Raw genomic sequence first — 26,266 nt, 5'->3', positions numbered from 1 at the left:
AAATCATCTCCACTGATGAGGCAAATCAAAGTTGCCTAACTACATGAAGTCGACGGTTGCATTAGATGCAAGGCTAGGAATGCATTTGCGTAGGTCAGTTGGCGGAACAAAAGACGTAATATACATTCTCTCAAATTTGTTTGAGCTGTTGATGTCGCCTAAACATGACGTTTACAATTGTTTCTACTCTCTCCGTCGATCCAACGCCGTTAAATCATTCCAGCTGCCGCTTACTCCCGTACCCTACGACGAGAAAGGGTCATCGGCGAAGCTTCAGATATCAGCACATGGTAGACCCATCATGATAGCAAAGATGGAAGTCCACCTACAATGTGTTTCCTAGACCGTCGTCACAAACGAGCCGTCCCTGGACCGGACTGCACTGGGCGCCGTCAAGAACGAATCGCCCGCCGCTGTTGTCCTTCGCCGGGACGGACTGTGGTACAGGGGCAGCTAGACATGTGGCCGCTAAGCTGGCGAGGGCAACGAAAACTGTCGTGAACTTCATGTTCTCGAGATTCCGCGATTTGGTTGATTTGGGAGTTTGAGGGAGTTGTGTTGTAAATCGCCAATTGTTTGGTTGATCGCGAAGTCTGGCCAGCCAGGATGCTGAAGAGATGTCTCGATTGAAATAAAAAGCCCGCTTGCAAGTGATGTATCGTCATCAGCTGGAAATGCCATCTCGAGGTTCCTCTTATATAACCTCAGCTTAAAGGGGCTGATATCGTTTTCTGGTTGACATGAGACATCATCAGGGGCCAGTTGAGACGAACACCCCGGTCTACCGTTCCCATGCTTGAGAACACGAGCAGCCCCTCGTCTCAGATGTTCCCCATGATCCACTGACTTTCAAACGCACTACAACAGAGACGAACATGATGCTGATATTTGAACCGGGGTTTCTAAGCTTGAGATCAAGGATCGCCGACCAACTCCCCGGCATCTATAGCTACCAGGTCGGCTGGAGGTCCCTTGTCGACGGACCGTTGCATCTCTCAGGGAAGCAGGTTATAAAATCGGCTGATGCTTCAAATGGATCATCCCCGTTCACGATCTTATCTGATGTAGTAGCTGATAGGCCGTAGGAAACGGCTATCTTGAGTTCATTGCAGTTGTTGGACTAGGCATCGTGTTGCACTATGACTTTACCTCCTCCTGTCACTTGACTACATCTATCCCCCTTCCTCACTTGTGACTTGTATACCACACTCCTGACCTCTACTCCCGAGATCCAAGACTCACCACCCATTTCTCCGCATCGTTTCGCCCAGTCGGCAACGGGGCTCTGACATCAACGTCCAAATGGTCGTCCCCCAGCCGAACTCCCGCCCCCGACGCTCTCGTACCGAGCCGAGTGACAAGCACGACGACCAGGAACGAAACCATCTTTCTGCCGAAGCCGTTCTCAGCTGGACACGCGTTTTTGCCCACGCCGAAAGGCATGTACGCGTGCTCTTGGTCTCTTGTCAGCTTATCGTAGCGGCTCGGGCGGAATTCGAGGGCATCGGGGCCCCAGATCCGCTTGTCGTGGTGCATGGACTCGACGTCGGCCGTCTCCTCAGCCGTGAGCGAGGCTCGATAGATGCGCTTTGTCGGCGGGTATAATCGGAGAGCTTCCTATCGTGCGTAACGGTTAGCATAATGCGTTCCTCCAAGTGTCTAAGCCCTGGATGCTCCACGAAATGCCGAGATACGGCGCGGATAGGAGGTAGGCGGCGCCACACGAACCCGCGCAAAGTTGTCGACGGTCGGATCCAGTCGCGCTCCTGCACCGTTATTCTGAGATATGCTCTTCACGACCTCATTGACCGTTTCTCTTGTTGCAGGATCGATGAAGCGGAAGGCCACGTGGATGTAAGTCAGCATCACGACGCGCCAGAGTGTCTCGTAAGCCGGCATAATTAGTCCCAGAGCCTCGCTTTCTCTACCTTCTTCGCCTTCTCCATCGTCGCCTTCTTTGCCAGACACTAGCTCGCGGAGCGCCTCTTGCAAAGATCCCAGTGATCTCTGCTGAGACACCGGCCCTGGCTCACTCGACGACTTCTTGGAATCTTGCCAAAGGTCGTTGACGAGTTTCGTAGCCTTGTCCGCGTGACCAACGTGGAAGGGCCGCATTCGTGTTTCTGGAAAGAGAAGTTCGAGGACGGCATCAAAGCACAAGATGCGGGCGATGCGCTCTATTCTCACTTCGCGCCGGCCACCGTTGCGCAGCTGTGGCACTAGCCTCTCGATCGTCTCGTTGGCCAGTCTCCAAACCTTGCACCACACTGCTCCATCGGCGCTCTTGATGGTGTGGACCGAGAGTCGGAGGAAGTCGGTATGCTTGCCCACGTCTGTGGTTGTAAATGAGTTGCGGATGTCGAAGGCCTTGAGCAGGCGACTGTTTGGGGCTGCGCGGAGTTGCAGACGGTGTTGAAGCGAGCTTGGTTGGAAGATGCTAAAGTTGGCGATGCTTCGGTTGCGTTTGATCTTGCTCTGGACCGAATTCCCTGGAGACTGAAGCCAGTGAATCAAGGAGACAAGGAGAAGAGCAGGAAAAGTTGCAGGAAAGAGAACCCAGCTCATCTTGAACAGGATGTGCTTGTTCTTGTGGGGTGGGTGGCGGGTAAGGATGATGATGGCGTTACTAGTAGTCGGTCTGCTTGAGTACGTCTTCCGAATCTTGGTGTTTTCCATCGGCCACTAGCGAAATAATTATCGCATGTTCGTCGTTAGATAGTCCATCTTCGCAGTTATCTAGATATTATAAGATCCACGTTACACAATCTAGATGAGATTGAATGCAACGTTGACTCAAGAAGATTTTCCATGAGGTTTCGTTTAAAAATGCCGAATTTGGGTACAAATAGCTCAGTCCAGAAACCTGAGTAACGACGATTGCAATGCTAGAAGCCAGAGAGTTTCACAAAGTCAGGCTTGGGAGTCTTCAAACCCGCAGAGATTCATCCAAGTAAACAGATGAGCAAAGGATTGTGATGAATCGGTGCTTCAGGTAGCGATGGCTAATCTCTATGAGACCTTCCGTTGTGCAGGAAATCCGTTTCTTTACATGATAGTAGCAACGAGTAGACAACTACAGTCATCAAACCGCTTGCAGTTTGTCCAGCACGCTTATCAATGACCACCCACAATGGCAATCAAGATAATGTAGTCTCGCTGTGAACATGAGGTTGTGAATGAATAGAAACCTGAGACAGTTGCTGAAATCACTGTTTCTGTTTAGTCAAGTGACTGAATCCGTTAGAATGTTAGGCGGGCGGTAGGATATGTTCCGCCGTTCGCGGAGGTAAACACGAACAAGCGATGCTGCTCGACGGGTGCTCTAAGAAGCGCGAATCAGAAAACCAGATCAGACAATGAGTGGATGGGCAATGTACAGTTGACGGTTTGCTTGAAGGATAACCTCCAAAGCTGTGGGAAACACATGTTTGAAGTAACGAGAGTGTTTAGGCAGGAGAGAGTTCCGCTGCCCCTTCAGTTACACAAAACAATGTTCAAAAAGTGACCACTCTTCAAATCACGGTGTGACCATCACGGCTCGTGAAACGTGCACATATCAGTGTGATGGACGGCTGATCGCCCCCAGTATCCCCCTGAGAACAACGATCAATCAAAAGCATGATGTCGATTCTAGATGGCTTTGCGATCCTAGGGAGCTGTCTCTCTCTTATCCCGTCCTCTCAAAGATAAGATATGACCGCTGAGATATCTGCAAGGCAAAGAACTAGAAGAACGCATTGGATGCTGCTCATCTTCATCCCAAACAACCCTAAGCTGACAGGACTGCGTCACACCTCTCGCAAATAGCTTTATGACACTGCCAGAAGTAGTTCTGAAGACTCGCCGTGGACTGAAACTGCTGGAACTTATCATTTTCTCGCGGTGATTATCACTTTCTCCTGATAACGGCACCGCCCGTGGTTAATGACAATGACATTCGCCGGCCTCTGGAGTGGGGCCTTAACGTGGAAAGATGGCGCGAGGCATGGACGGTTATTACGCAAGAGTTTTGGACTTTCTCAGGCGCGGGCCGATGCCGCACATGGGGTTCCGGATGCTCGGCAGCACGACATACAAGTGAGTGAACAGGGTTACCGGAGCCAGGGTGATGGATCGACAAGCGTGCTTCAGGCTGGAGGCATGGAAGCTCTGGTGGAACGATCGGGTGTTCTAAAAGCTACTGATGGATCTTGCCGATGGGCCGGCCGTGTACCGGCTCTTCGAGGCGGGTGCGGGGGGCCGGAAGGGGTGGCCGGGAGGCCGGTGGGCAGGTTTTCAAGACAAACAATGAGACGGGCGGGATAGTCGAGAGTTGGAAGAGGGGGAACGACGCAAAAGAACAAGTGAAAAAGACGTCTTGGTACTATTTTTCGGGGGGGGGGCAGGAATTATGTCTACTCACGTCGCATATTCCAACCATCTGGCTGCACTTTTACTTGGCTTTTACTATTTCCTGTGAACCCGCACTAAAGCGAAGTATCATGAGATGATGGATGAAATATAAGGCCATTCTCCCATCTGCACGCCATGCTGAGGAACAGAGCTCCAACCCCGAATCGGGGCGGAACGCCAGCCGAAGCGTGAGGGGTCAGACTTGATTGTCATCATCAGGCTCCCCCTTGAGCCATATAAGTGAGTCTTTCTCCACTTTCTCCGCGGCACGACATCAAGAAGCCCAATGTCGCCATCGCCAACGCGCCTCTCAACCGAGAAACATAAGAAGACTTCGCCGCAGAAGGACTGCAGCGATTCGAATCCGAACGAGACTAGTCAGAAAGTAGACAGACGGCAAACCCCCGGCTCAGGAAACAACACGCCTACATCGCTCCCTCTTCCTTCCAGCTTCCCAGCCAGCCGAAAATCAAGGATTACCTGCCGATCTAGTACCATGGCCACCGTTACCGTCGCCCGACCTGTCCAGCCGGACATCCAGTATGCCCCAGACTACGAAAAGTACCAGGCCCGGGTTGCCCGTCGATCCCAGGAGCCAGGTCTCCCCAAGACGCTGCCCGAGGGCCTCCCGGCGCAGTTCAAGAGCGACCTAGTCTGGGACGGGGCCACGCTGGCCAACGAGTACGACTGGACATACGTCCTCCAGCCAGAGCAGCTCGACGAGCTCGACACCGCGCTAGCTCACTTCAAGTGTAAGTATGAACGGCCCGGATGGGTTTGTTGTGTACCTTGTTATGCATGATGATGCATCCCACTTCCGACGCCGCTAACCCCAACGTCTTCTTCCTCGCTCTCTACAGCCCTGGGTCTGTCGCTTGGCCACATCAACCAGGAGACGTTCCCGCTGCCGAAGCTGCACGCCGAGCTCCGCAAGCTCTCCTACGAGCTGCACAACGGCCATGGCTTCTTTGTCGTGCGCGGGCTCCGCGTCGACGAGCACACCCGGGAGGAGAACATCATCATCTACGCCGGCCTCTCGTCGCACATTGCGTCCCGGCGCGGTCGCCAGGACAGACAGTACGACGGCAAGCCGGCCGACGTCGTCCTAACGCACATTAAGGACCTAACGCTCACTAAGGAAAAGGGCCAGATCGGCAGCCCTGCGTACACGGCGGACAAGCAGGTCTTCCACACGGACGCCGGCGACATAGTCTCGCTGTTTGCGCTGTCGACGGCGGCCGAGGGCGGCACGAGCAAGCTGGCGAGCATCGCGCGGGTGTACAACGAGATCGCCAACACCCGGCCGGATCTCATCCACACCCTCACCCAGGACTGGCAGTTCGAAGTGTAAGTCGTGTCCATAACAGTCTATTAATATCTCGAGTCTCGCGCCTCTTGTGGCGAGCAACAACCACAAGTGGCGACCCCCATTCTTACCGGTGTCGTTTGGTGTGTTGCGGTATTATAGATTCGGCACCCCTCAGAAGGCCTTCACGTCACGGCCTCTTGTGCATTACCAGGCCGCCACCGACACGACTCCCGAGCGCTTGGCCGTCCAATATGCGCGGCGGTACTTTGTCGGCTACGGCGCGCTCCCCCGAAGCGATGAGATCCCACCCATCTCCGAGGCGCAGGCTGAGGCCCTCGACACGCTGCACTACCTCGGCGACAAGTTCGCGGTGAACCTGGACTTCCAGAAGGGGTACAGTCAACTACACGCCCTGAGTCTATCGATGACCCCTACTGAAACCATTACCTAGCGATATCCAGTACGCCAACAACATGGCCATCTTCCACGCCCGAGACGGCTTCACCGACACCCAAGAGCAGCAGTGAGTTTCTCTCTCTCTCTCTCTCGTTACGCAAGAGCATACCAATCATTGCGGCAAAAGGCTCTCGCGATGGCAGCTGACTGACACGGCGAACTTCGCAGGCGCCACCTGCTGAGACAATGGCTCAGCGACCCCGAGTACGCGTGGGAGACGCCGGCGCCGCTGAAGGAGAGGTGGGCTCAGCTGTACGAAGGCGTCACGCCCGAGGCTCAAGTCTTTCCGCTCGAGCCCTTCATCCGCAGCGAAGGGAACAAGAGCAAGGGGCGGTCGTGAGGCGATTCGGCTCTGGAGCCGGCACGCAATCGATATCCAAGAGTCTCGGCGCACGGATTCGGCAGCTACTTGAATGAAAAAGTCAAATCCTGGACGCGTATGAGTGTGTGTGTGTGTGTGTGTGTGTGTTTGTGCCTCTTCCTGTCGACTGCTGACTGTTCATCCTGTGCCGTCCGTGGTGATGATCCTTTGCAAAACCCTCGAATAAGCGAGCTTTGTACACCTGTGTAGTATGTGATTGAGTTCTTGCAGCTCGGTGACCGCCACCCGAGAGACCATCTCGGTTCAATGCTAAGCCATGCCAAGGAACCAGAACACGAGCCGGATCCTGGATCGAACGAGGGAGAAAGTGAGACACAGAGCCCGCCCAAAGAGGGAAGAATCCGCCAACCGTTCAAGATACATCCATAATGCTCTTCGATAAGAAAGCGTGGCAAGCCGGGGGCGGTGGGGGGGATCCTATGAGATGGGGGTGATAACAGGGTTCTGTATAAGGTTACACACTTTAAAAGTAGCCTAATTAGCTGCTGGCCAGTCAGGGGATCGCTGTAACCATCCCACGCGTGGACGGGCGTGCTCCAACGGTCGTCATGGTCGGCCGGCATTGCGTGCTCCTTGGCTCTGGCTGACATAGGAAGGTCGGTCTCCTCTACTCTCGACAGGGGGGGTGGGATAACAGGTTGACGACCAAGAGGGCTAAGAAGGCCAGTCTTTGAACTCTTTTTTAGTCTTTTTTTTCTTTTGTGAGGTTTCGGGGGGGCGATGAGAGGTAGAATCGTGCCATTTCTCGCCCCCATGTTCACACTCTGTTGGCGTACTTGGCATTGATAGTCTACTGCGTTGAACGTCACATCACACATGGCCACAGGCTCGGCCGTCGGATGAGATGCTCTGCCCGTCTCGTCTCGTTCCAAAGCTTTAAAGACATGGCTGTGGGACGCAACGTGAACCCCGTCCCTCTCGTTGCGGACCTCCCTCGAGCTCTTCTCCTTCTCTCCACCTCCCGCATAACGCCATCCGTCAACCCTTGAAAGCTTTAGCCAAAAGCTGCGTCCGTGGCTGGCCGCCACCACACCCACCACTGTTTGTCTCCTCCGTGCCCACATAGGTTATTCAGTGGACCATCTGCTCCTCTGCCAGCCAGCCAGCTTGCGAGATACCCATCCCGGCATGGTCTTCTCCAAGCTCTCGTCGCCGTTCAAGTCGAGCGGCGCCGGGGTTCACGCCGTCGACGTCGAGGCGTCCGACTCGGAACACTCCATCATCCGCGACGGAGATCTCGCCTACACGCTCGCAAAGGGAGGCAATGGGTCAAGGCCCGCGTATCAGGAGGCGGTTGGGGCTCCCGTCGAGAAGCACTCGCCGCTGGGGTATCACGTAGGGTGGCTCACCGTCATCTTCTTGAATGTCAACCAGATGATCGGTACTGGTATCTTTTCAACACGTACGAGAACCCAACCTGGGGCCTCCCGCGCTGGAGAGTCAGATCCTCGATATGATGCTAACATATCTCTCTCGCAGCCGCCTCCGTCCTCAACGGCACCGGGTCCGTCGGCCTGGCCTTCATCTACTGGACTCTCGGTTTCCTGATGGCCCTCGCCGGACTCAGCGTGTACCTTGAGCTCGCCAGTTACTTCCCGAACCGCAGCGGCTCCGAAGTCGTCTACCTCGAACAAGCATACCCTCGGCCGAAGCACTTCTTCCCCATTGCCTTTGCCGTGCAGTCTGTCTTGCTTTCTTTCAGCAGCAGTAACGCCATTGGTATGTCCTACGGCTCATTCTTGACAGAGAAGGGGGGAACTTAACTAACATTAACAACTCGTAGTTCTGTCCCGGTACCTCTGGAGAATCGCCGGGAAGACCCCGTCCCCCTGGGAGCTCAAAGGTGTTGCCATCGCCGCCTACACCTTCGCCGTCATCTGCGTCATCGCTCACAACAAGTACTCCCTCTGGGCCACCAACATCATCGGCGCCATCAAGATCGTCACCCTCGTCTTCATCTCCATCACCGGCCTCGTCGTCCTCGGCGGCAACCTCGACCACATCCCCGACCCGACCGCCAACTTCCGCAACTCGTTCGAGGGCACCACGGACAACGGCAACGACCTGGCCACGGCCCTGGTCAACGTCATCTTCTCCTACACGGGCTACTCCAACGCGTTCAACGTGGTCAACGAGATCAAGAACCCGATCCCCGTGTTGAAGCGCCATGCGACCATCTCGGTTGTTGTCGTCTCCGTGCTCTACATGTTCTGCAACGTTGCCTATTTCGCCGCAGGTAAGTCCGCTCTCCTTTGAAAGTCTTCAACAAACTAGCTCCAAGGATGACGGCTGACAAGTCATATGCAACAGTGCCCAAGGCCGAGTTCAGAGGTGCCAAGGAGATTGCTGCCGCCGTCTTCTTCACAAAGGTATTTGGCAAGGGACCCGCCGAGCAAGCCCTCAACTTCCTGGTTCTTCTCAGTGCCTTTGGGAACCTGCTTGCCGTCTTGATCGGCTCTTCTCGCGTCATCCGTGAAATCGGCCGGTAAGTGTGACGCAGTTCAGCACACGCCCCCTTTACTTCTGTTACTGACACGATCGTTTCCAGACAAGGCGTGCTGCCCTGGACCGAGTTCTGGGTCAACACCAAGCCCTTCGGAACCCCCATCGGTCCCTACTTGCTCAAATGGGTCATGACCTTCATCATGATTGCTGCTCCCCCCGCCGGAGACGCGTTCCAGTTTGGTCAGTATCATCGAATCTTCAAAAAAACAAACTCGAAATGACTAACAGACCCAAAGTCGTCAGTTTGAAGACGTACCCTGACGGCATCTTCCACTTCGCCATGGCCATCGGTGTCTACATCATCCGTACCCGACGCAAGCGTGCCAACCTCGGCCGCACCGAGTTCAAGTCGTGGCACGTCACCGTCATCTTCTTCATCCTTCTCCAGGTCTACATCCTCGCCATGCCCTGGTGGCCACCAAAAGGCGGCCCGTACGCCGGCAACGTCAGCTTCTGGTATGCTACGTACTGTGTCGTCGGTATCGCCGTGTAAGTCCACACCCCCACCCTTTTCATAGTCTCAAGACCGAATCGCTTACTCGGATACTCAGCCTCATTGTGTGCTTCCTCTACTACGCCGTCTGGATGTGGGTGTTGCCCAAGTGGCGCGGCTACAGAATCCGTCCCGAGATCCTCGACGTCTCGGACAACGGCGCCAACACACATCGTCTTGTCCGAGTGCCGCTTCCTGAGCTGGCCCAGTGGGATGCCGAGCATGACGATGCTGGCAACTTGCGTCGCAGGCACGTCGTTGACTCGGAGAGGTCGTCCAAGGGCGACGTCGACGTGGGGATTCTCGGCGATAGGGGAACTACCGTCAAATACTGAATTGCGGATTAATACTGTCACTGAAAAACACACCTCTATGAAATACGGTCGTTTCTATAACTTTGCCCATATCTAAAGCCTTCCGGTCACACACCAGCATCATATACCACGTACAGATCTAATATATACCTCGCATCCCACTGTTTCCAAGTTTTGACCCAATCAGTTCTTCATTTTCCCCAAGAATCCGGCGTCTGATATCTTTCCGCGCAGATATCTACTCGGTATTTAACTTGATCAACGTTCTTGTGACGAGGAGACCTGGGGCTTGATTGACCTCAAGATAGAGACAGCGAGGCAGATTAAACCATCTTGGAAATCCTTCATTGGCTTTGACAAAGTTGATATCGATGAACAGAGTCCTGGCAATGCTGCATTGTCTGGTCACTTGTCCACCGGGGATTTAGGTTTGCAGTTTACGGAGCAACAGCAAATCCGGCCTCTTCGCTGGCACGTCAAGGTTTTGACACCAGCCACATCTCAGTGCCAGTCCCCTTTTGTGCGAGTCTTCATCACGTCTTTTAGACAGCAAAGCAATGTAGCACACCGGCTTCAAGCACAATGATACAGAGGTGGTATAAAGAACATGTATCGGCTTGTGAGCATTGGGATTGGGTATCGTCTAGGTACTAAACTGACCAAATAGTGTCGGTTGACCTTGCGTTTTACAGGACAACATGAGTCAGACATTATTTAGGATCAACTATTTTCCAAGAGCCAATGTGACACAGATCAGTCGGAGTAAATTGTGCGAAATCACGAAGAGATATCCTTGTTGCAACAGCCAACTTCCCCTTTCAACTGGGGTTTGCCTCTGGACATCAGTTATTTGAGAAGCGCCTCGGACATCATCATGATGACAACCTTCACCGACCTACCAGTCGAGCTTCTCGACCGGATTTGCGTCTGGCTGTGCCCTCACTGCAGACCATTCACAGTCAGGATAACGAAACCAAGCATCGACTCACGCCCGACATCGGACGACTGGGAACGTGACCGGCTTTACCGCACCACCCTCTTCAACTTGTGCTTGACATCGAAAGCCCTTCGACGCGTGGCTCAGCCGGTACTTTTTCATCGCTTCCTACACCACGACAACCGGCACTGGCAGACCCCTCGAACTGGGCTGACCCTGCGTCTCTTCGAGCTGTTGCGAACCATTGACGAGCGCCCCAGCCTGGCCGGTCTGCTCAGGTGTGTCGACATCAACGCCTTTGAGCGTAACTGCACCTGTTGCCGTCGCGGTTCCGAACCGATCACCCCCGAGCAAAACGGATTGGTCACACGGCTGGCCAGTAAGACAGGCCTCGCTTTCGAAACCGCAGAGCTCGAATTGCATGACCTCCCTGAGTGCCTCATCCAGCTGCTGCTGGCCTCGGCTCGGAACCTGTCAGGGCTGAACCTGTGCGCCCCTCGCTGGTGGACGTTCTGCTCCCTGGCACTATGGGCCTCTCGAAGCGGCCACCAGACGTTCTTGCCTTGGCTGAAACGAATGGAGCTGGCCATCGATAACCACGAGAGCGACGCATGCCTCGGGCCGCATAACGAGTCGTGTAACCATCCAACGACGTCGTGCTCGATCGAGCGTCTTCTGGTTGACGCTGCGCCCAACCTCAAGCTCCTATCCTGTACTGCCGGTGCCCTGAACAGCCTGCCTCTGCTCCCGGCGTTAAAGTGGCTGGAAATCCATGTCCATGGATCCTGGGAGGGAATGCTACCGCAGCTCATGAGAGGGTTGCCTCGTCTCACACACCTCACCGTCATCGCCAGAAACAAGCACTGCCCCACGCCGAACGAGATACAGAACTCGTTGGCGGGCCACCGCGATACTCTGGAGTATCTGAACGTCGTGCAACACAGGTGGATGTCCCAGGGCTGGAGGCCGAGCACAGAAAAGTATGCCATGACATCTCTCGCCGAGTTCACGGCCCTCAAAACCATCAACCTCGACGGGTACATGATCTGGCCCGACAGAGGTGGCATGGCCGCCAACCAGATGGTTCCAGCAGACCTGGAGCTTCTCCCCGAGTTTCTACCTGAGTGCGTGCAGCAGCTGCACGTCGACCTCTCGGACAACTATGGAGACGAGAGCTTCAGGTCGTTGGCTGAAGCCAAGACAAAGGGGAGGTTTCCGCAGCTAGATGCTGTCTTCTGGCGGTCCGATGGCATCCATAACCTCATGCTGGCCGCCGCTGACAGGTCGTGGGCCGCGGGCGACGAGTGGAAGGCGGAGGTCCCCTTGCAAGTCGCGAGATGGATGGAAGATCAAGGCCACAGTCTCGCGTTTCCCGACTGGCGAGCTTTGCGACTCAAGATAGATCCTACGACGCGTCGACGCAAAGTAAGAATCACGTCGTAGTCGTTGTTGCACACACACATGTCTGTTTGTTGGGAGGACGAACCATGATTCTATTCGACGCACGATGGATACCCAATGTCTAGACACTAGCCATTAGTGATGGTGTATGTGCTAGCTTTCTTCAACTTCAGTCCTAGCTCCTTTGCAGGAAATCTAATGTCTTCCGCAAACTTCATTCAAGGCGTTCAACAAGACATAATGAACACAAGTATCAAACCTGTGAGATCAAATAGTGCAGGAATCGACCCGTTTCCTTGAACTAGACGTGCATGTTTAGTCGTGAAGAAACCAACATTGCCAACCCGAGTCTCCTTGCCCCAGCCACCTTGGTTACAAATTTGAGGTGAGTTGTTGCATTTCGGCAATGATTGAACCAGTTTTTTGTATGCATTGATGAGTTCTTTCTGTTTCCTAGTTTCATCTATTGTCGATAAACGGTTTCTCGGTCCAGTAAGAACATCCTCCAATTGACTTGGCCGAGAGCTTCCGAGAATGCCTACAGAACAAACTTGGCGCGATAGTAGGACTTGAACATATTCTATAAACTCCAATCGTCGTGTAAATTCTGAAAGATTCTCTCCTCAGTTGGTTGCATCACACGTCGAGCTTGACCAGGACGCTGCCGCCCTCCCCGAAGCTCTGGTACTTCTGCAGAGCAGCCTGGGCCTCGGGCTTCGCGAACGCCGCTTTAATCTCCTATAGCCAGCCTGTCAGTATCTATCACAAGCAAGAAACTTCAGGAATGACTTGGCTCACATCTTCACTGTCCCAGCCCAGGATGCCCAACCCGGTGCTCGGCCCGTCACCAACACTCTTGCCGCCATAGTGCACCGACTGGCCGAGGGCGGCGACGAGGTTGAGCCAAGCCTGCTTCGCCGCCTCGTGCTTGCTCTCGTCCGCCACGTCGAGGAACGTGAACTGGGTGAAGGCCTTGGGCCTCTCGCTGGGCACAGGTCCGGTCTCGAACTTCTTGATGCGTGGCTGGCCGCCAGGGTTGCTGATGCTGAGCTGTGCCTCGCGCTCCTTGAACCATGCTGATTCGGAAAAGGCTTTGTCGTCGGCCTCCGAATTGAACGCTGCGGTATTGGTTCAGACTTCATGATCCTCATATTCGCGCTTGGGGGGGGGGGGGGGGTCTCACTTATGGTTTGCAGAAACTTGAATCCGGTCACGGGCGTGCCGTTCTCGTTGACGACTTCACCTCCCGCAACGCCCAGAACACCAGGCTGCTTTGAGATGCCTCCCTTGATAAGGGGCCAGTGTCCGAGGAAGTCGTCCTTCTTCTCGGAGGGGATTTCGGAAGTGATAACGGCGACGAAAGGCATCTTGTCAAAAGAGGATATGGTGGGATGGGAAAGAAGATTGGCTGGATGATGGAATGCTTCTATGATGTGTAATTTTCTGGTGTTGAGTGGTGAGTTGTGAACTTGGGGTTGACGATTTTATACAAGACTCAATGGGCCTACTGTTCATGCTTTATGGATTTCCGCCTCGGTCTATTCTTGCTACATCAGGTATCTAAATGCCGTGACGCGCAGCCGGTGATCAAGAGAGTCCGGCACAGCGCGCATTCTGTAATTCTTTGACAGGGTATTACGGCATAACATTGATATCCGTCAGACGCATCACGCAAGATGTCGGAGGGTCTGCTGGGATTCAATGGACAAAATGTGAACAGGGAATAGGGGATGCTACTCAACAGCCACCCCTTCCGATTCGCCAGTCAAAGTCGGCTTCCATTTTCAACGTTAACTTGGCACTTACTCCGGGGGCCCGCATTGTAAGTAGCAGCCCGTAAACGTGTCATAAGCTTCAAACCATCCATATGAAACCGAGAACTTGTGCAGATCCGGGACCTAGGGAGCTTCCGATGGTGGAGGTATTGTTGATGCCGCGGAGCCGGGGGAGCGGCCCGGCGGGGAGGACGTGTCGGCCTCGGCCTCTCGTCTGATCCGTTATTCATGCTCCCCCCACCCAGCCGAAAGTTTAAACTGCCCAGGGCTTTGTGGAAGAGATGGCACAATCCTTGGACGGTAGGCCGAGTTCGCTCTGGGGGCCTTGTTCACGAGCCCAGATCCCCGAGGCTCGGTTGTTGCATTTTGGGGCGGTGAACAGGAAACCCTGTCAGGGGAAAATTATGCTGCACAATTCACAGTTCTTGGATAGTTGTTCAGGCTCATCTCTTGTATTCTCTGACCTCGTAGTAGGTTACAACTTATACTATTTAGGAGGCCTGCCACCTGACGCAGGCAGGCCTTTATTTAAGTGTGGCAAGAACTGTCTTACGTTTCCAGACGAGTCATAAACTACATTTAATGACGCTGGGGACTTGGGGCTAAAACAAAAACTGGTCGCAATACGAACCATATCTTGGGCCACGATAGCAGGCTTGCGCTAGCGGATGAAAATAGGAGGCTGGATACCTGAAGAAGACGCCCTCACAGATGACTTCCTACTAACTAACCTACGAGATTCAATGACGTTGAAGAAACCACTGTGGAAGGTCTGCCAGAGAGAAGGCCCTTATGTTAGGACTGGACGAGCCAAGCGCTAATTAGAAGAAAAAGGTCTGACATAGGTCAGTGATAGATGGGTGTTCTTCATTGGGGCGTAAATGTAGTAACCCAACTAACAATAACTTCTCCTATGACGCACCACCAATCTGTCTTGTCCACAAGTCCTTGTATATCCCGCCTCTCGCAAGCAACTCTTCATGTGTACCGCTCTCTGCTACTCTTCCTCCGTGGATGACTATTATTTTGTTCGCGTGAACAACTGTTGAAAGCCTGTGAGCAATAACGAATGTCGTCCGCCCACGTTTCAAAGCATCTAAAGCATGTTGGATGCTTGCTTCTGTCTTTGTATCGACGGCACTTGTGGCCTCGTCTAGTATGAGGATTGGTGGCTTCTTCAGAAACACTCGCGCGATGGCCAGTCGCTGAATCTCTCCTCCAGACAGTTTTACTCCCTGCTCACCCACCTTGCTCTCATAGCCATCTGCGAACCTGAGAATGGTATCATGAACCGCTGCAGCCCGGCAAGCGTCGAATACCTCCTCGTCTGTTGCCAAAGGTCGCGCGTAGCGCAAGTTTTGTATGACGGACGCATTAAACAGTAGCGGATCCTGGGGGACAACGCCAAGGGCCTCTCGGAGAGAACTCATGGTGACGTCGCGTAGATCGTGACCATCAATCGTGATCCGTCCCGATGTGACATCGTAGAAGCGCAATAGCAGTTTCATGATGGATGATTTGCCTGCGCCAGTCTCGCCAATCAAGGCAATTGTCTCCCCTGGTAAAGCAGAGATACTCAAATTCTGGAGCGTGGGCCGTCTTCCGTCGTATGAAAAGCCAACGTTCTCAAAAGAAACATGACCCTCGATTGTGCGCAGGTCCATGGCGTTCTCCTTTTCCACAATGGTTGACTTGGTTTGTAGTAGGTCGAGAAGACGTTCGGCGTCGACAAGATCAGTCATTAGATACCGACAGTTGTGAGATAGCTGCTTGAGAGGCCAGATCAGGTATTCCCAGTATGACAAGAGCAGAACAAAGTCGCCAGCCGAGGCTCTTCCATGAGAAATCTCGTAAAAGACCAGGCTGGCCAGAGCGAAGAAGGTTGATGGTATCATCATCTCAAGAAGGGCTTGGATAAAAGCGTCCCCAACACTGAACTTTGTACTCGCAGCGAGTCGGGTGTTTACGGCTTGACCGAATCGGCGTTTTTCGAAGCCAAACATGTTGAAATATGAGACAGTCTGCCATCCCTGTACAGCCTGATGCATAATCCGTGCCTCTTCTCTTTCGGCTTTGCTTGATGCACGGCGGTTCGTGATGTTCAAGCTTGAAGTGAAGACCTCTAGCGTGATAAAAGCCGCGGATGCCATAAACATGGCAAGGGAGACGTATGCGTTGAACTTCCAGTTGAGAAACCACAGTGCAATGACCATGTCCACGATCGTGGGAAGAATGTCGATGATTGCAGTCTCTAACAAATTGCCGAGAGCCTCGCCTTGCTCGATGGCTTTCATGACCTCAGCCGAGTCCCTCTCGGAGTGGAACTCCATTGGCAGGCTCATGACATGGCTGAAGGCTGCATTGGTGATCTGCCGGTATGAAAACTGCTTGACGGGAATCTTGGCCAGTGCTTCTACCAAGCCCACGCCAGCTTCCTCACTCAGCAAGCTCAAGAGCAACCAGGTTGCCAAAGCCCCATACGGGACTTTTTTCTCCATGATCAAGTCGGTGATAATGCCGAGTTGGCGGGGTATCAAGATATTCAACGCTCTCTTGCCAGCGATGCAAAGGAGACAAAGGAAGATGGAGATCTGGACTTTTCGATTCTTTTTCGGGACCAAAAACGGAATGAATATGGCGAAGTCTTTGAGATATCCCCACCAACCTCCCTTTTCTCGAAGCCTCTTAGCCCGACGGCGCTTGATGCTAGCGTCATCGTCCGAGTCGCTCTCATCGTCGTCGTCTTCCAAGATGTGGCCGGCGGAATTCGTAGAGGGGCCATCGTGGCACTGCTGGGTTCCATAGTCGGCACATCCGGCTTCATTTTGGGAATGTACTGGAAGAAACGGCCGACTCTCGTCGGAGTCTTGACTGTTTCGCTTGCCCGATTTCCAACGACGAAGGATGCCTGGCAGAAGAAGCATGACAGCTACAATCCGAAGAAGTTGGCAGAGAACCGACAGAGTTGTTGACGTTGTGTTGAATCTCTCAAGAGCCGCCAAGGGCGAATAGTGGTATCCCGAACAATAAAATGGCACCGCAGGCAACCCCAGAGCAGCCGAGTCAAGTCTCAGCCAAGCAGAATTGCAGACCACACAAGGGCAGAGAAGAAAAGATGGACAGAATGGGCTTGTTTACTGTTGAAGACACACGGTCCGATGGCGGCGAGGGCAGCCTCTCTCCTAAGTATGTGCATATGAGAAGAAAGTATGCAAATTTGAATGGGGTCGTGTGACGGCTTGTGGCTCTTCGTGCTGCTGACTTTTGCGTTGCTTGACCAAACCGGATAAGTGTTGTAAGGGAGACCCCGAGAAGGGTAGCCAGGGCACAGCCATAGTGCAGGGCTTAGCCAATTTCTAGGCGTGTTGCCATGACAAGAGCAACGTTAATGTTCGAGGCGAGGCAAAGTAGAGTCTGATGCTCTGTTGAATCGTTTAAACCGGTAATCAACCAGGGAGGGGGGGGGGTCGCTGTACTGTGCTTAACCAGTCAACGACCGGGAGGGATTACCTTGCCAGATTAACCAGTGCTGGTGGGTTCGGGCACTACAGCACTACAGAGTACTGTGTATTTACAAGCCGCCCTAGTCTTGCTGGCAGGCTTGGCTCTCTCTGACTCACGCCGGTGACCGTTTGGTTACCTTTACGCTGGACTTTCGTGGGCTCCGACAAACGGCCTGACTCATCGGCGAAAACGTCACCACTTTTCTGACAAACTTAAGCAGCAGTTGCTCTCTCCTGTAACACCCGTTCGAGCCATGATGGGAATACCCTCCATAGGTATCGCTGGGGGTTGTAAGATGGAGGCTTGATTGGCATTTGCGCAGCTCAGGAGGTCCTCATCCAACAACCGCTAGATGATTTGCTGTGCTACGATGACTTACATGACACGACAATCCTCAAATGCGTTCCTTTCGAAAAGCCGCAAGAATCGTTCAGCAGAAACTGCAAGATGAGACTGTCCGTTTATGGACGGACGCCCAGCAATATAATGGCCCCATTCTTGGCGCGTCCCGCCGTGAAACACGCAGGCCGATTTCTGGATAATTGCTCAGACTCATCTCTAGTATTGTCTGACCACGTGGTAGGTTACAACTTGTTGCTGTTCAGAAGGCCTGCCACCTGATGCAGGCAGGCAGGCCGTTGTTCAAGCGTGTCAAGAACTGTCTCGTATGTCCAGACGAGGCATAAACCACCTCTAACGACACGTCGGGGACTTAGGGCTACGTGATCCGCACCTCGTATAGCTCAACGTGTGCTTTCAATAATCCCCGATCAGTTGAACGAAAAGGTCTGCAAACTCCTTGGGCATGCTGAGCGAAGGAAAATGGCCAGACGGCAGGCTCTCCTCCCTGATCTCGACGCCGAGGTCCTTCACCCTCCCGACCAAGACGCGCTGCGCCTCCGCGGAGATCACAGCATCCTGCTCGGTGTGGATGTACGCCGTGTCAATGTCCTTGTATGCCAAGCTTTTCGTGCGATACTGTGAGCACGCGGCGGGAGTCGCAGTCCACAAGCCCGCCCACTTCTCGTGCTCTGCTTTGGGCACGTCTGAGTAGAAGAGATCGCTGGCTTGGGGAGCCAAAGTGGCCACAGTTTCGTCTTCCTATGACACGGTTAGCGGTACGTACGCTCCGTGGCCTGGAGAAAAGTCTAGATACGAGGAGGGTATTTACGTTGAGGCGTAACCAGGGGAACATGCCCGGGGGCGCAAAATCTTCCAGCGACTCTTCCCCGGCGGCGATGAAGGCGGCAAGGTATACGAGCAAGCGGACACCGCCGGACTTTCCTGCAACGGCTCTGTCTTTGATGCCGAGCCCGCTGAGAGCCTCCGTCGAGACTGTTCCGCCGTAAGAGTGGGCGAGGACGATGATCTCCTTGCCTTGCTCTGTCAGGTCCGAGGCTATCTTTCTCACGAGACGGATGTCATCCTCGGGAGCGCTCGCTGGCGTCAGGGTGTCTCCTGATGGAAGCTTAGGGACAACACATGGGTAGCCCTTGTCCTCGAGCACGTCGACGAAGGGTTGATAGTGTGCGGGCGTATGCCACGCGCCGTGAACGACGAGGACAGTGGGCTTAGACATGGCTGTGATGGATATGATGGAAGACCAACAACGAGGGAAGAGACGGAGAAAAAAGGAGCTTGCGAGATGGAAATGAGACTATTCTTATGTGAACTCACCCCCCCCCAACTGGTGATCGCCCTTTGGCAGTCCCTACGCTGCTCGTGTACCCAAGAGCAGAGAGCTCACCAATGAGAACCCTCCCCGGGTGATCCTACAGAACTGCCCAGAGACTAAGGAGAAAATAATGTCAAGGATAAATTAGAAATCGGCGTTTGTCCCACGAGTGCCGTCGTGCGCAGCACCACCCAGAGGACGCGTGACATCATCGCCCGCACCAGAAACGAAGCACAGTACATGCGATCAGGATCGCCCTACGCCGGAAAGGGATCTAGTCTCGCTGACAAGAATCCCTCAAGCCGCTCCTACTCGGACTCGAGACCAATCACGGTCCGCTCAGGCAAACGCAGCGACGGCAGCGGCTACACCGATAATGGCCGCCACGCCGGCGCGTGCAGTCGGCCCTGCCCCGGCCGGGACCTCTGTGCTCGAAGCCCCGGCAGCTCCGCTCTCTGACCCGCTCCCACCCGCCGCCGGCGTAGTCGTGATCGTGGAAGTCACCGTGGCCCTCGTCGTCGCCGACGCCGTGCCGTTGCCTCTCGACGCGCCGTCCGTGGGGTCGACGCTCCCGATGGCGTGCTTCGTGCCGCTCGCCTGGCCCGTGGACAGAGTCGTCGTGACGATCATGATGACGGTGCTGGTCCGCTTGCTCACGATGGCGGCCGACGTCGTCGCCGTATCCTTGTCGGCATCGGTCTCGCCGAGCGCCGTGGTGAAGGCGGTGGGAGTCGCCGTGGGAGTCGCCGTGGGCCGGATGGCGGCCGGGTTGGTGGGGAGGAAGCTCGCGGTCACGGTCTCGGTGCCGGAGTAGGCCGGGCAGCCGGGGACCTTGCGGGGCGGGGCGCGGCCGCCGCCGCAGTCGACGCCGGCGCAGATCTCGAGCGTGTCGGGAACGTACCAGATGACGGTCTCGTAAGTGTTGCCGTAGCCCGGCGATGGATTGACGGTGACGGTCGAGGTGAAGGAGGTGCAGCCCTCCAGGTCGGTCTTGGCCAGGACGGCGACCGTGAAGGCCAGGACGGGGAGAAGGTAGCGCGCCATGTTTTTTGTTCTTGTTATTGTTGTTGTACGGGCTGCGGGATATCGAAGCTGAGGTTGGAACGAGTGAGTTGGTGATGCAAGAGCGAGCGACTTGTCCGGGTTCCAGGCGACGAGGCGAAAGCGAGTGATGATCGTGAGAGCCTGAGAGAGGAGCAGAATTCCAAGACTCGAAGATCACCGGGGGTGCCAGGCCGGGTTTAATACCACGATCCTCTGACAGGACGAGTCCAGATCTCTTTTCCGTCCCTCCCCAATGATTACCCAAGATCTAAATTCCAATCTTACCAGACCCCCCTGGACGCAGCCTAAATAGGGATACGGCGTGCCACAACGGCGCGTCGCTTGCATGCATCCGTCGCCTTGCATCGAGAACCAGGGGGGGGTTTGGCTGCCCGTGACTAGCTTGGGCTGACGCTCAATTTCACCTTTTGGGCAAGCTTGGCATGGTCTAGAACGGGAGTGTGCTGGGGTGCGCATCCCGGAGGTGGTGATGCAGGCGTCGGTCCCTTGCTTCCGCCGTTGGGGGTGGTCGTTGGAAGATGAAAAGGCCTCAATGCCGTTCGTTGTCTGCTCGAGAATGAGGAGAGGTTTGCCAGCTTCAATATCAGGCCTCATCCCTTGTGTCACCGACGGCAACCTGGATTGTCGCCATGCCCGTTCGATTATCGCTGAGGGGCTTAGTGTCCGAGGATCTCTCTGCTGCTTGCCGTTACTGTTTCCCCGCTCACCACTCGCTGGCTCAGGACGCGGTCGAAGATCACGATGATCGTGATACTTGGGGGTCTAGGCCTGGCAGAGTCTAACCATGCCCTAAGGTAGGTGAGTATTTGTAGTGAAGTGTCAGGTGCCCTTGGATGTCCAGGAATATCCGAAGTAATCCTCGTTTGTTGTAAGTCAGACTACCCACTTTTCGGCACCCCCCCCATTTCGGCACCCCAAAAATGCCTCAAATGCCTCATCACCAGAACATACCCCTCAACTTTCAACATCAACAACATTTTCTATACTTATGCGAATAACCTCATTTTTTCCTCAGAGCTTCTTTTCGACCTTATGGGCCAGTATACCGAAGATGAAGTCAATCAGGCCCTTGACGCAATAACCAACGGCATGCCCATTAAGAGGGCTGGTCAGGTGTATGGCATCCCAAGATCAACACTTCAGTATCGGATTAAGGGCACTCAACCAAGGTCAATTGCCTTTTCTGACCTGCAGAGACTTTCTGTTAGTCAGGAGGCTAAACTGGCTGAATGGGTTCGCATTCAGCATGCCCTTGGTGTTGCCCCAACCCATCTGCAAGTGAGGCTATTCGCAGAAAGGATCCTCCATGCCATGGGGGATACAGAGCCTATAGGAAAAGGCTGGATCCAAGCCTTCTTGAAGAGGAATCCATCAGTCAAGGTCCAGAGAAGTCGCCCTATCGATTCTAGGCGTGTTAATGGGGCATCTACTGAGGTCATCAGGGACTGGTTCAAACTACTCGCCATACCAGAGATCACCAGCATCAAACCAGCTAATAGATACAACATGGATGAGACTGGTATCCTTGAGGGCCAGGGATCTAATGGGCTGGTGCTGGGCATGTCTGAGACGAAGTCTGTACGTAAGAAACAGCCTGGATCAAGGGCATGGGTATCCATCATCGAATGCATCTCTGCCCTGGGCCATGTTCTGAATCCCCTCGTTATCTATAAGGGCAAGGCAGTCCAGCAGCAGTGGTTTCCTCTAGACCTTGGCCCTTATGAAGGATGGCAATTCACTGCAACGGAGAATGGATGGACTTCAGATGCCACTGCAGTTGAATGGCTGCAGAAGGTCTTCATCCCTCAGACTCTTCCTCAGGGCAAGGAGGTCAGGCTGCTGATCATGGATGGACATGGGAGTCATACAACGACTGACTTTATGTGGTTATGCTATATAAACAACATCCATCTATTGTTCTTACCGCCACATACCTCCCATGTCCTCCAGCCACTTGATCAGTCAGTCTTCAGCCCTGTCAAGGCAGCCTATAGGAAGGAGCTTGGATACCTTGGTCAGTGGAATGATTCAACTGTTGTAGGCAAGAGGAACTTTATAGGCTGTTATCAGAAGGCTCGTACTGCAGGTATGACGATGCAGAACATTAGAAGTGGTTGGAAATGGACAGGGTTATGGCCTGTCTCTATGGCGAAGCCTCTGATGAGCTCCCTACTGCTCCCATCAACACCAGCAGCATCAGGATCATCTGATCAGGTCAGCAAAGGGCAGTCTGGAGGCAAGGAAGCTGAAGGATGGGTATCTGCGTCATCTGCAGTGGCATGGTCGACGCCAAGGAAGATGAAGGATCTAGCTGGGCAGTTGAAGCTATTCACAGAGCTGGAGAATGATGCCTTTACTCAACGCCTTCTATTCAGGAAGGTAAAAAAAGGCTTCAGCGAGCAGGCATATGAGCTGGCAAATACCCAGCAGAAACTGGAGCTTCTGCAGGCCCAAGTCACCAATACTGCAGTAAGGAAAAGAAGGGCAGTCCAGCTGGATCCTAACACTAAGTTCGCCAACATCAAAGACATCCAGCAGGCGCAACTTAAGGCTGGGGAAAAAGAGGATGATGCAGCCGAATCCAGCGACTCTGAATACCCTAGTGAAGCTGAAAGCTGTATTGTTGTTGCATCTAGAAGAAGTCAATGATTAATTGAAGTCGACGAGTATGATGGGAATAGCTTCATTTTTGGGGTGCCGAAATGGGGGGGGTGCCGAAAAGTGGGTAGTCTGACTTATCTCAAAACAGACACCGGGCATCAAGTTGACGATACCGTAGGAGTCTCTTGACTCGAGTTGTAGAACCCCGATTCCGAGACCCAAGAGCAGTGAGGCCTAGTCTATCAAGCCTTGCCTGCCGGCCGCCGTTGAACCAAGGGCATCGTGATTCGTGGAACACGCCTGCAACGCAGTACAACGCAGTGCGATTGCCTTTCCGCCTACAAACAGCATTATGAACCCACTGTGTCTGTGACTCGTCGGTACCTTGGGTATGTCTATGCAGCCTGAGGGGGTGCGATGGGTTTCTCGCAGGCTTCTCCAGGCCCCTCCAGGCTCCAAAGGGGCTACGATTGTTGTTGCCTGTAGACAATCGCTATCCGAAGCCCACAGAGCGAGCGGCATTGATGCATGCGGCACGAGATACAGTGGTTTGCTTGAAACACTGTCAAGCAAACACCCTTCGAGGACCCGGTGGCTGGGGTCATTAATGGGTGTTCATTAGAATAAATATGTACAACGCCAAACGAGTCGACGCAGGCTTCGCAGCAAGTCCAGTCCGATTACAATTCATCATAATACGAGGTCGTTGTGCCGGCCGTAAAAGAAAGAATGCGCGGCCGGCTTCATTTTCCGACGGTTTCCCACCACTCCACGTACACAGATATTGAGTCCAGCAGGGAAAACCCTTGGTCGAGGTGTTCCTCCTCCCATCTTCTTCTCCCATCACTGAGCCTTCTTGGCTTTGGCCAGCCTCTTCTCGCGCCGGCGTTGGTGGGCTTCGGCGCCGGCCTCGGTATCCATGAGCCAGTCCCACCAGGTGAAGCTCGAAGCATAGTTGCCGATGAACTTTTCGTGGTGGACATCGTGGTGACTGGCGCCGGCCCAAAAGGGGAGGAAGTGCCGCAAGGACCAGGGGAAGTCGTAGCCCGAGTGGCTATCGATGGCCTGGAACAGGCGTAGGACGATCCACATGTACATGGTGAACAGGTGCAGGTCCTTGGTGATGAGAACCCAGAGGACGGGCGAGCCGACGGTGCCAAGGCCGAGGAACATGACCTCGATCGGGGAGGCGTACTCGGCCGTCATGCCAAAGGGCGCCGAGTAGTAGTGGTGCATCTTGTGGACGGCCTTGTACAGCGGCGGCCAGTGGGCGCCGCGGTGCACCCAATAGTGCCATGTGTCTTCGAGGACGAAGAAGACGGCGATCTGGTAGGCCATCTTCCACCAGGGAGGGAAGGGCACGGCGTAGTCGAGACCGCACCAGGTGGCGATGGGGTGAAAGAGCCAGATCTGTGGGAGCTCGACGGTGAAGTGGCTGAAGAGGACGAGGGCGGCGCATTCGAACTGTTCTTTCCAGGTCGGGATCTTTTGCTGCGGAGGGGGTCAGTGACTGAATGGCAACGATCGAGGGACTGATGAGGGAGTTGGGTGGCAAGGAGCGGCATAAGCATGTATGCAGCCTCCCGATTCGCAGCTCATCCAAGATGGGGGGCGGAGAGTGGAGGGAAAGGCTCACCTGTTGAAGCTTCCACCTGCGGAAGTAAGGGATCGCGTCGATGATGATCCACGGCAAACTGCGGCCAAAGTAGACGACCTCGTGCATGACAAAGGTCATGATGCCGGTGGCGAGGATGTCGTTCTGCATCCACAGGTACCAGGCGGCCCAGAGACGTTCGACGATGTTGAGCTGGACATTGTACTTGTTGACGTCGTCGAGCACGCCGAGGTAGGTCTGGGTCGAGGTGTGATTGGGGAACACGACGGTCGAGTTCCTGCGGTCGTGCGTGAGCGGGTGCTGAACCGAGTGTTTGCGGATGACTTACCAGAACGCCGCCATGATATCGGTTGGGCCCCAATCGCAGGAGAAAGATATTAGAAGAGATATTCGGGGAGATAGAACAAGGCTGAAAGCAAGACAGAAACTGAATGAAAGATGAGATGTCGTTCCCACGATTCGACGGCAGCAATAGGATCGCAAAAGAGGATCAAGAAAGCGGCAAAGGGGACCAATGTGGAATTATACACAATCATTCAGCACCAAGTGGAGACGCAAACCTGTCTTGACATGACGGGCTTTGGATCGTTCTTCGAACGGCGGCGCAGGGCAGGGGTGCAGACGCCGATGGCACGATGGAAATTCACCGGCATCCGCTCAGAATGTGGTACGACAAGTTGCGTGTTTCCGAAGCCAAGCTCAAATCCACGCCTCTCTTCCCTCTGGCCCTTGGGGAAACACTTTCAAAAAAAGGAACAAACCGAATACGAAAAGAAGGCCAGAATGAGATTGGCGAATCCGGAGGCGGCAACTGATCGGATCGCCTTGGGGGTTCGTCTCATTGCCTCTCAAACACCGCAACTGGGCTCACAAGATTGGAAAAGGAAAAGGACGGGCTCGGAGCCGTTCCTGTTGAGCTGAAAGAGCCCCAAGAGGCACAGATTGCCCCCGTAGTCCCAGTCTGCTCCACCCCGGGTGATCCACTTGCCGATGGTCTGCTTGTGGTGTGATTCTGCTCGCCGCGTCGTGGGCCCCGAGATTACCGGGCTCAGGGGCAGCTGTGCGTAGCCTGTCGCCTAAATCCGTAGGGCATGACATCTCTGAGCCTTGCTGGCGTGTGGTTCACCTGTGCTGTTGGGTTTGTCCATGTCTATGGCGTGGCGAGAAAGCACGAATTGTTTCTTCGTGAAGCGTGAAGGGAAGAAACCTGCCGAATTGAAAGCCTGACAAAGCGGTTTAGCTGTGGTGGTGGAGGACTTCAACTGAATGCAGCCTGGGCAGCTCTGTGGCGCATGGAGGGTTTGGACAACACAGGACTATTGCATGACCTTTTCGGCCGGACTTGATGAATCCGCTCGGCAAGTCAAGCTGGCTGGTCCGTAATAAGCTGTCCGCTCCGGTCTCTGGCACGCTGTTCGGGGTCCCGTCACGCCACATACGGCGACAGACACGCGCCGGTCACTGGGTGCTCCATCCGCAACGGTAGAGCCAGCCTTAACATGCATCGAGCCGTTGCAGGTAGGCCATATTCGTCGTTAGAGCCTCGAACACACCGAGACGCATCTGGTTCCGGGAAAGGATGCTATCTCGGACGGACTTCGTGTACCAAGCTTCTGGGCCATCATGGATGGCTGTGTTGTTGTTGCTGTTGTCGCGTTGAGGAAATGACACCAGACGAGGCGGAATTACAGGGACGGCGATGCAATTCTTGGTGGAGTGGAGCTGGACGGGAGAATGTGGCTTATAGACAGAGGGGAGAGGCCAAGCCACACGTACTTGTGGCTATGGAGTGCAGCCACAGCTTCGCTCAGCCACTTTTATGTCAGCCACAACCAGCCACAA

The 26,266-nt window shown here is 54.3% G+C and overlaps 10 protein-coding genes across 10 annotated transcripts; 4 read left to right on the top strand and 6 right to left on the bottom strand.

Moving 5' to 3' along the window:
- Nucleotides 1-1,218: 1,218 nt before the first annotated feature.
- On the bottom strand, nucleotides 1,219-2,676 carry CH63R_13334 (Cytochrome P450; the record flags this gene model as incomplete). The annotated part of the gene is made up of 2 exons (XM_018308308.1): nucleotides 1,219-1,617; nucleotides 1,729-2,676. 2 exons carry the CDS (start codon nucleotides 2,674-2,676, stop codon nucleotides 1,219-1,221), a joined length of 1,347 nt encoding a protein of 448 aa, XP_018152725.1.
- Nucleotides 2,677-4,888: 2,212 nt separating this feature from the next.
- CH63R_13333 (TfdA family Taurine catabolism dioxygenase TauD) lies at nucleotides 4,889-6,152 on the top strand (the record flags this gene model as incomplete). Its single annotated transcript, XM_018308307.1, has 3 exons — nucleotides 4,889-5,144; nucleotides 5,253-5,739; nucleotides 5,861-6,152. The coding sequence occupies 3 exons, from the start codon at nucleotides 4,889-4,891 to the stop codon at nucleotides 6,150-6,152; spliced, it is 1,035 nt and encodes a 344-aa protein (XP_018152724.1).
- A 22-nt stretch (nucleotides 6,153-6,174) lies between these two features.
- Nucleotides 6,175-6,497, top strand: CH63R_13332 (TfdA family Taurine catabolism dioxygenase TauD; the record flags this gene model as incomplete). Its single annotated transcript, XM_018308306.1, has 2 exons — nucleotides 6,175-6,224; nucleotides 6,326-6,497. 2 exons carry the CDS (start codon nucleotides 6,175-6,177, stop codon nucleotides 6,495-6,497), a joined length of 222 nt encoding a protein of 73 aa, XP_018152723.1.
- A 1,170-nt stretch (nucleotides 6,498-7,667) lies between these two features.
- On the top strand, nucleotides 7,668-9,872 carry CH63R_13331 (High-affinity methionine permease; the record flags this gene model as incomplete). Its single annotated transcript, XM_018308305.1, has 7 exons — nucleotides 7,668-7,926; nucleotides 8,019-8,258; nucleotides 8,323-8,775; nucleotides 8,850-9,024; nucleotides 9,088-9,224; nucleotides 9,281-9,533; nucleotides 9,563-9,872. 7 exons carry the CDS (start codon nucleotides 7,668-7,670, stop codon nucleotides 9,870-9,872), a joined length of 1,827 nt encoding a protein of 608 aa, XP_018152722.1.
- An 853-nt stretch (nucleotides 9,873-10,725) lies between these two features.
- CH63R_13330 (F-box domain protein) lies at nucleotides 10,726-12,231 on the top strand (the record flags this gene model as incomplete). Its single annotated transcript, XM_018308304.1, has 1 exon — nucleotides 10,726-12,231. One exon carries the CDS (start codon nucleotides 10,726-10,728, stop codon nucleotides 12,229-12,231), a length of 1,506 nt encoding a protein of 501 aa, XP_018152721.1.
- Nucleotides 12,232-12,825: 594 nt separating this feature from the next.
- CH63R_13329 (uncharacterized protein) lies at nucleotides 12,826-13,556 on the bottom strand (the record flags this gene model as incomplete). The annotated part of the gene is made up of 3 exons (XM_018308303.1): nucleotides 12,826-12,927; nucleotides 12,988-13,307; nucleotides 13,373-13,556. 3 exons carry the CDS (start codon nucleotides 13,554-13,556, stop codon nucleotides 12,826-12,828), a joined length of 606 nt encoding a protein of 201 aa, XP_018152720.1.
- A 1,319-nt stretch (nucleotides 13,557-14,875) lies between these two features.
- On the bottom strand, nucleotides 14,876-16,888 carry CH63R_13328 (ABC transporter; the record flags this gene model as incomplete). Its single annotated transcript, XM_018308302.1, has 1 exon — nucleotides 14,876-16,888. The coding sequence occupies one exon, from the start codon at nucleotides 16,886-16,888 to the stop codon at nucleotides 14,876-14,878; it is 2,013 nt and encodes a 670-aa protein (XP_018152719.1).
- Nucleotides 16,889-18,224: 1,336 nt separating this feature from the next.
- On the bottom strand, nucleotides 18,225-19,047 carry CH63R_13327 (FAD binding domain-containing protein; the record flags this gene model as incomplete). Its single annotated transcript, XM_018308301.1, has 2 exons — nucleotides 18,225-18,569; nucleotides 18,640-19,047. The coding sequence occupies 2 exons, from the start codon at nucleotides 19,045-19,047 to the stop codon at nucleotides 18,225-18,227; spliced, it is 753 nt and encodes a 250-aa protein (XP_018152718.1).
- A 435-nt stretch (nucleotides 19,048-19,482) lies between these two features.
- On the bottom strand, nucleotides 19,483-20,187 carry CH63R_13326 (Siderophore biosynthesis protein; the record flags this gene model as incomplete). The annotated part of the gene is made up of 2 exons (XM_018308300.1): nucleotides 19,483-19,550; nucleotides 19,614-20,187. 2 exons carry the CDS (start codon nucleotides 20,185-20,187, stop codon nucleotides 19,483-19,485), a joined length of 642 nt encoding a protein of 213 aa, XP_018152717.1.
- Nucleotides 20,188-23,652: 3,465 nt separating this feature from the next.
- Nucleotides 23,653-24,766, bottom strand: CH63R_13325 (Fatty acid hydroxylase; the record flags this gene model as incomplete). Its single annotated transcript, XM_018308299.1, has 3 exons — nucleotides 23,653-24,300; nucleotides 24,446-24,701; nucleotides 24,753-24,766. 3 exons carry the CDS (start codon nucleotides 24,764-24,766, stop codon nucleotides 23,653-23,655), a joined length of 918 nt encoding a protein of 305 aa, XP_018152716.1.
- Between the last annotated feature and the right edge of the window lie 1,500 nt (nucleotides 24,767-26,266).

Source organism: Colletotrichum higginsianum, chromosome 9 (genome assembly GCF_001672515.1).
Source record: "Colletotrichum higginsianum IMI 349063 chromosome 9, whole genome shotgun sequence".
Classification (NCBI taxonomy): Eukaryota; Fungi; Ascomycota; class Sordariomycetes; order Glomerellales; family Glomerellaceae; genus Colletotrichum; species Colletotrichum higginsianum.
Note: the sequence above shows the minus strand (reverse complement) of the source record. Positions and strands in the feature narration are given on the sequence as shown.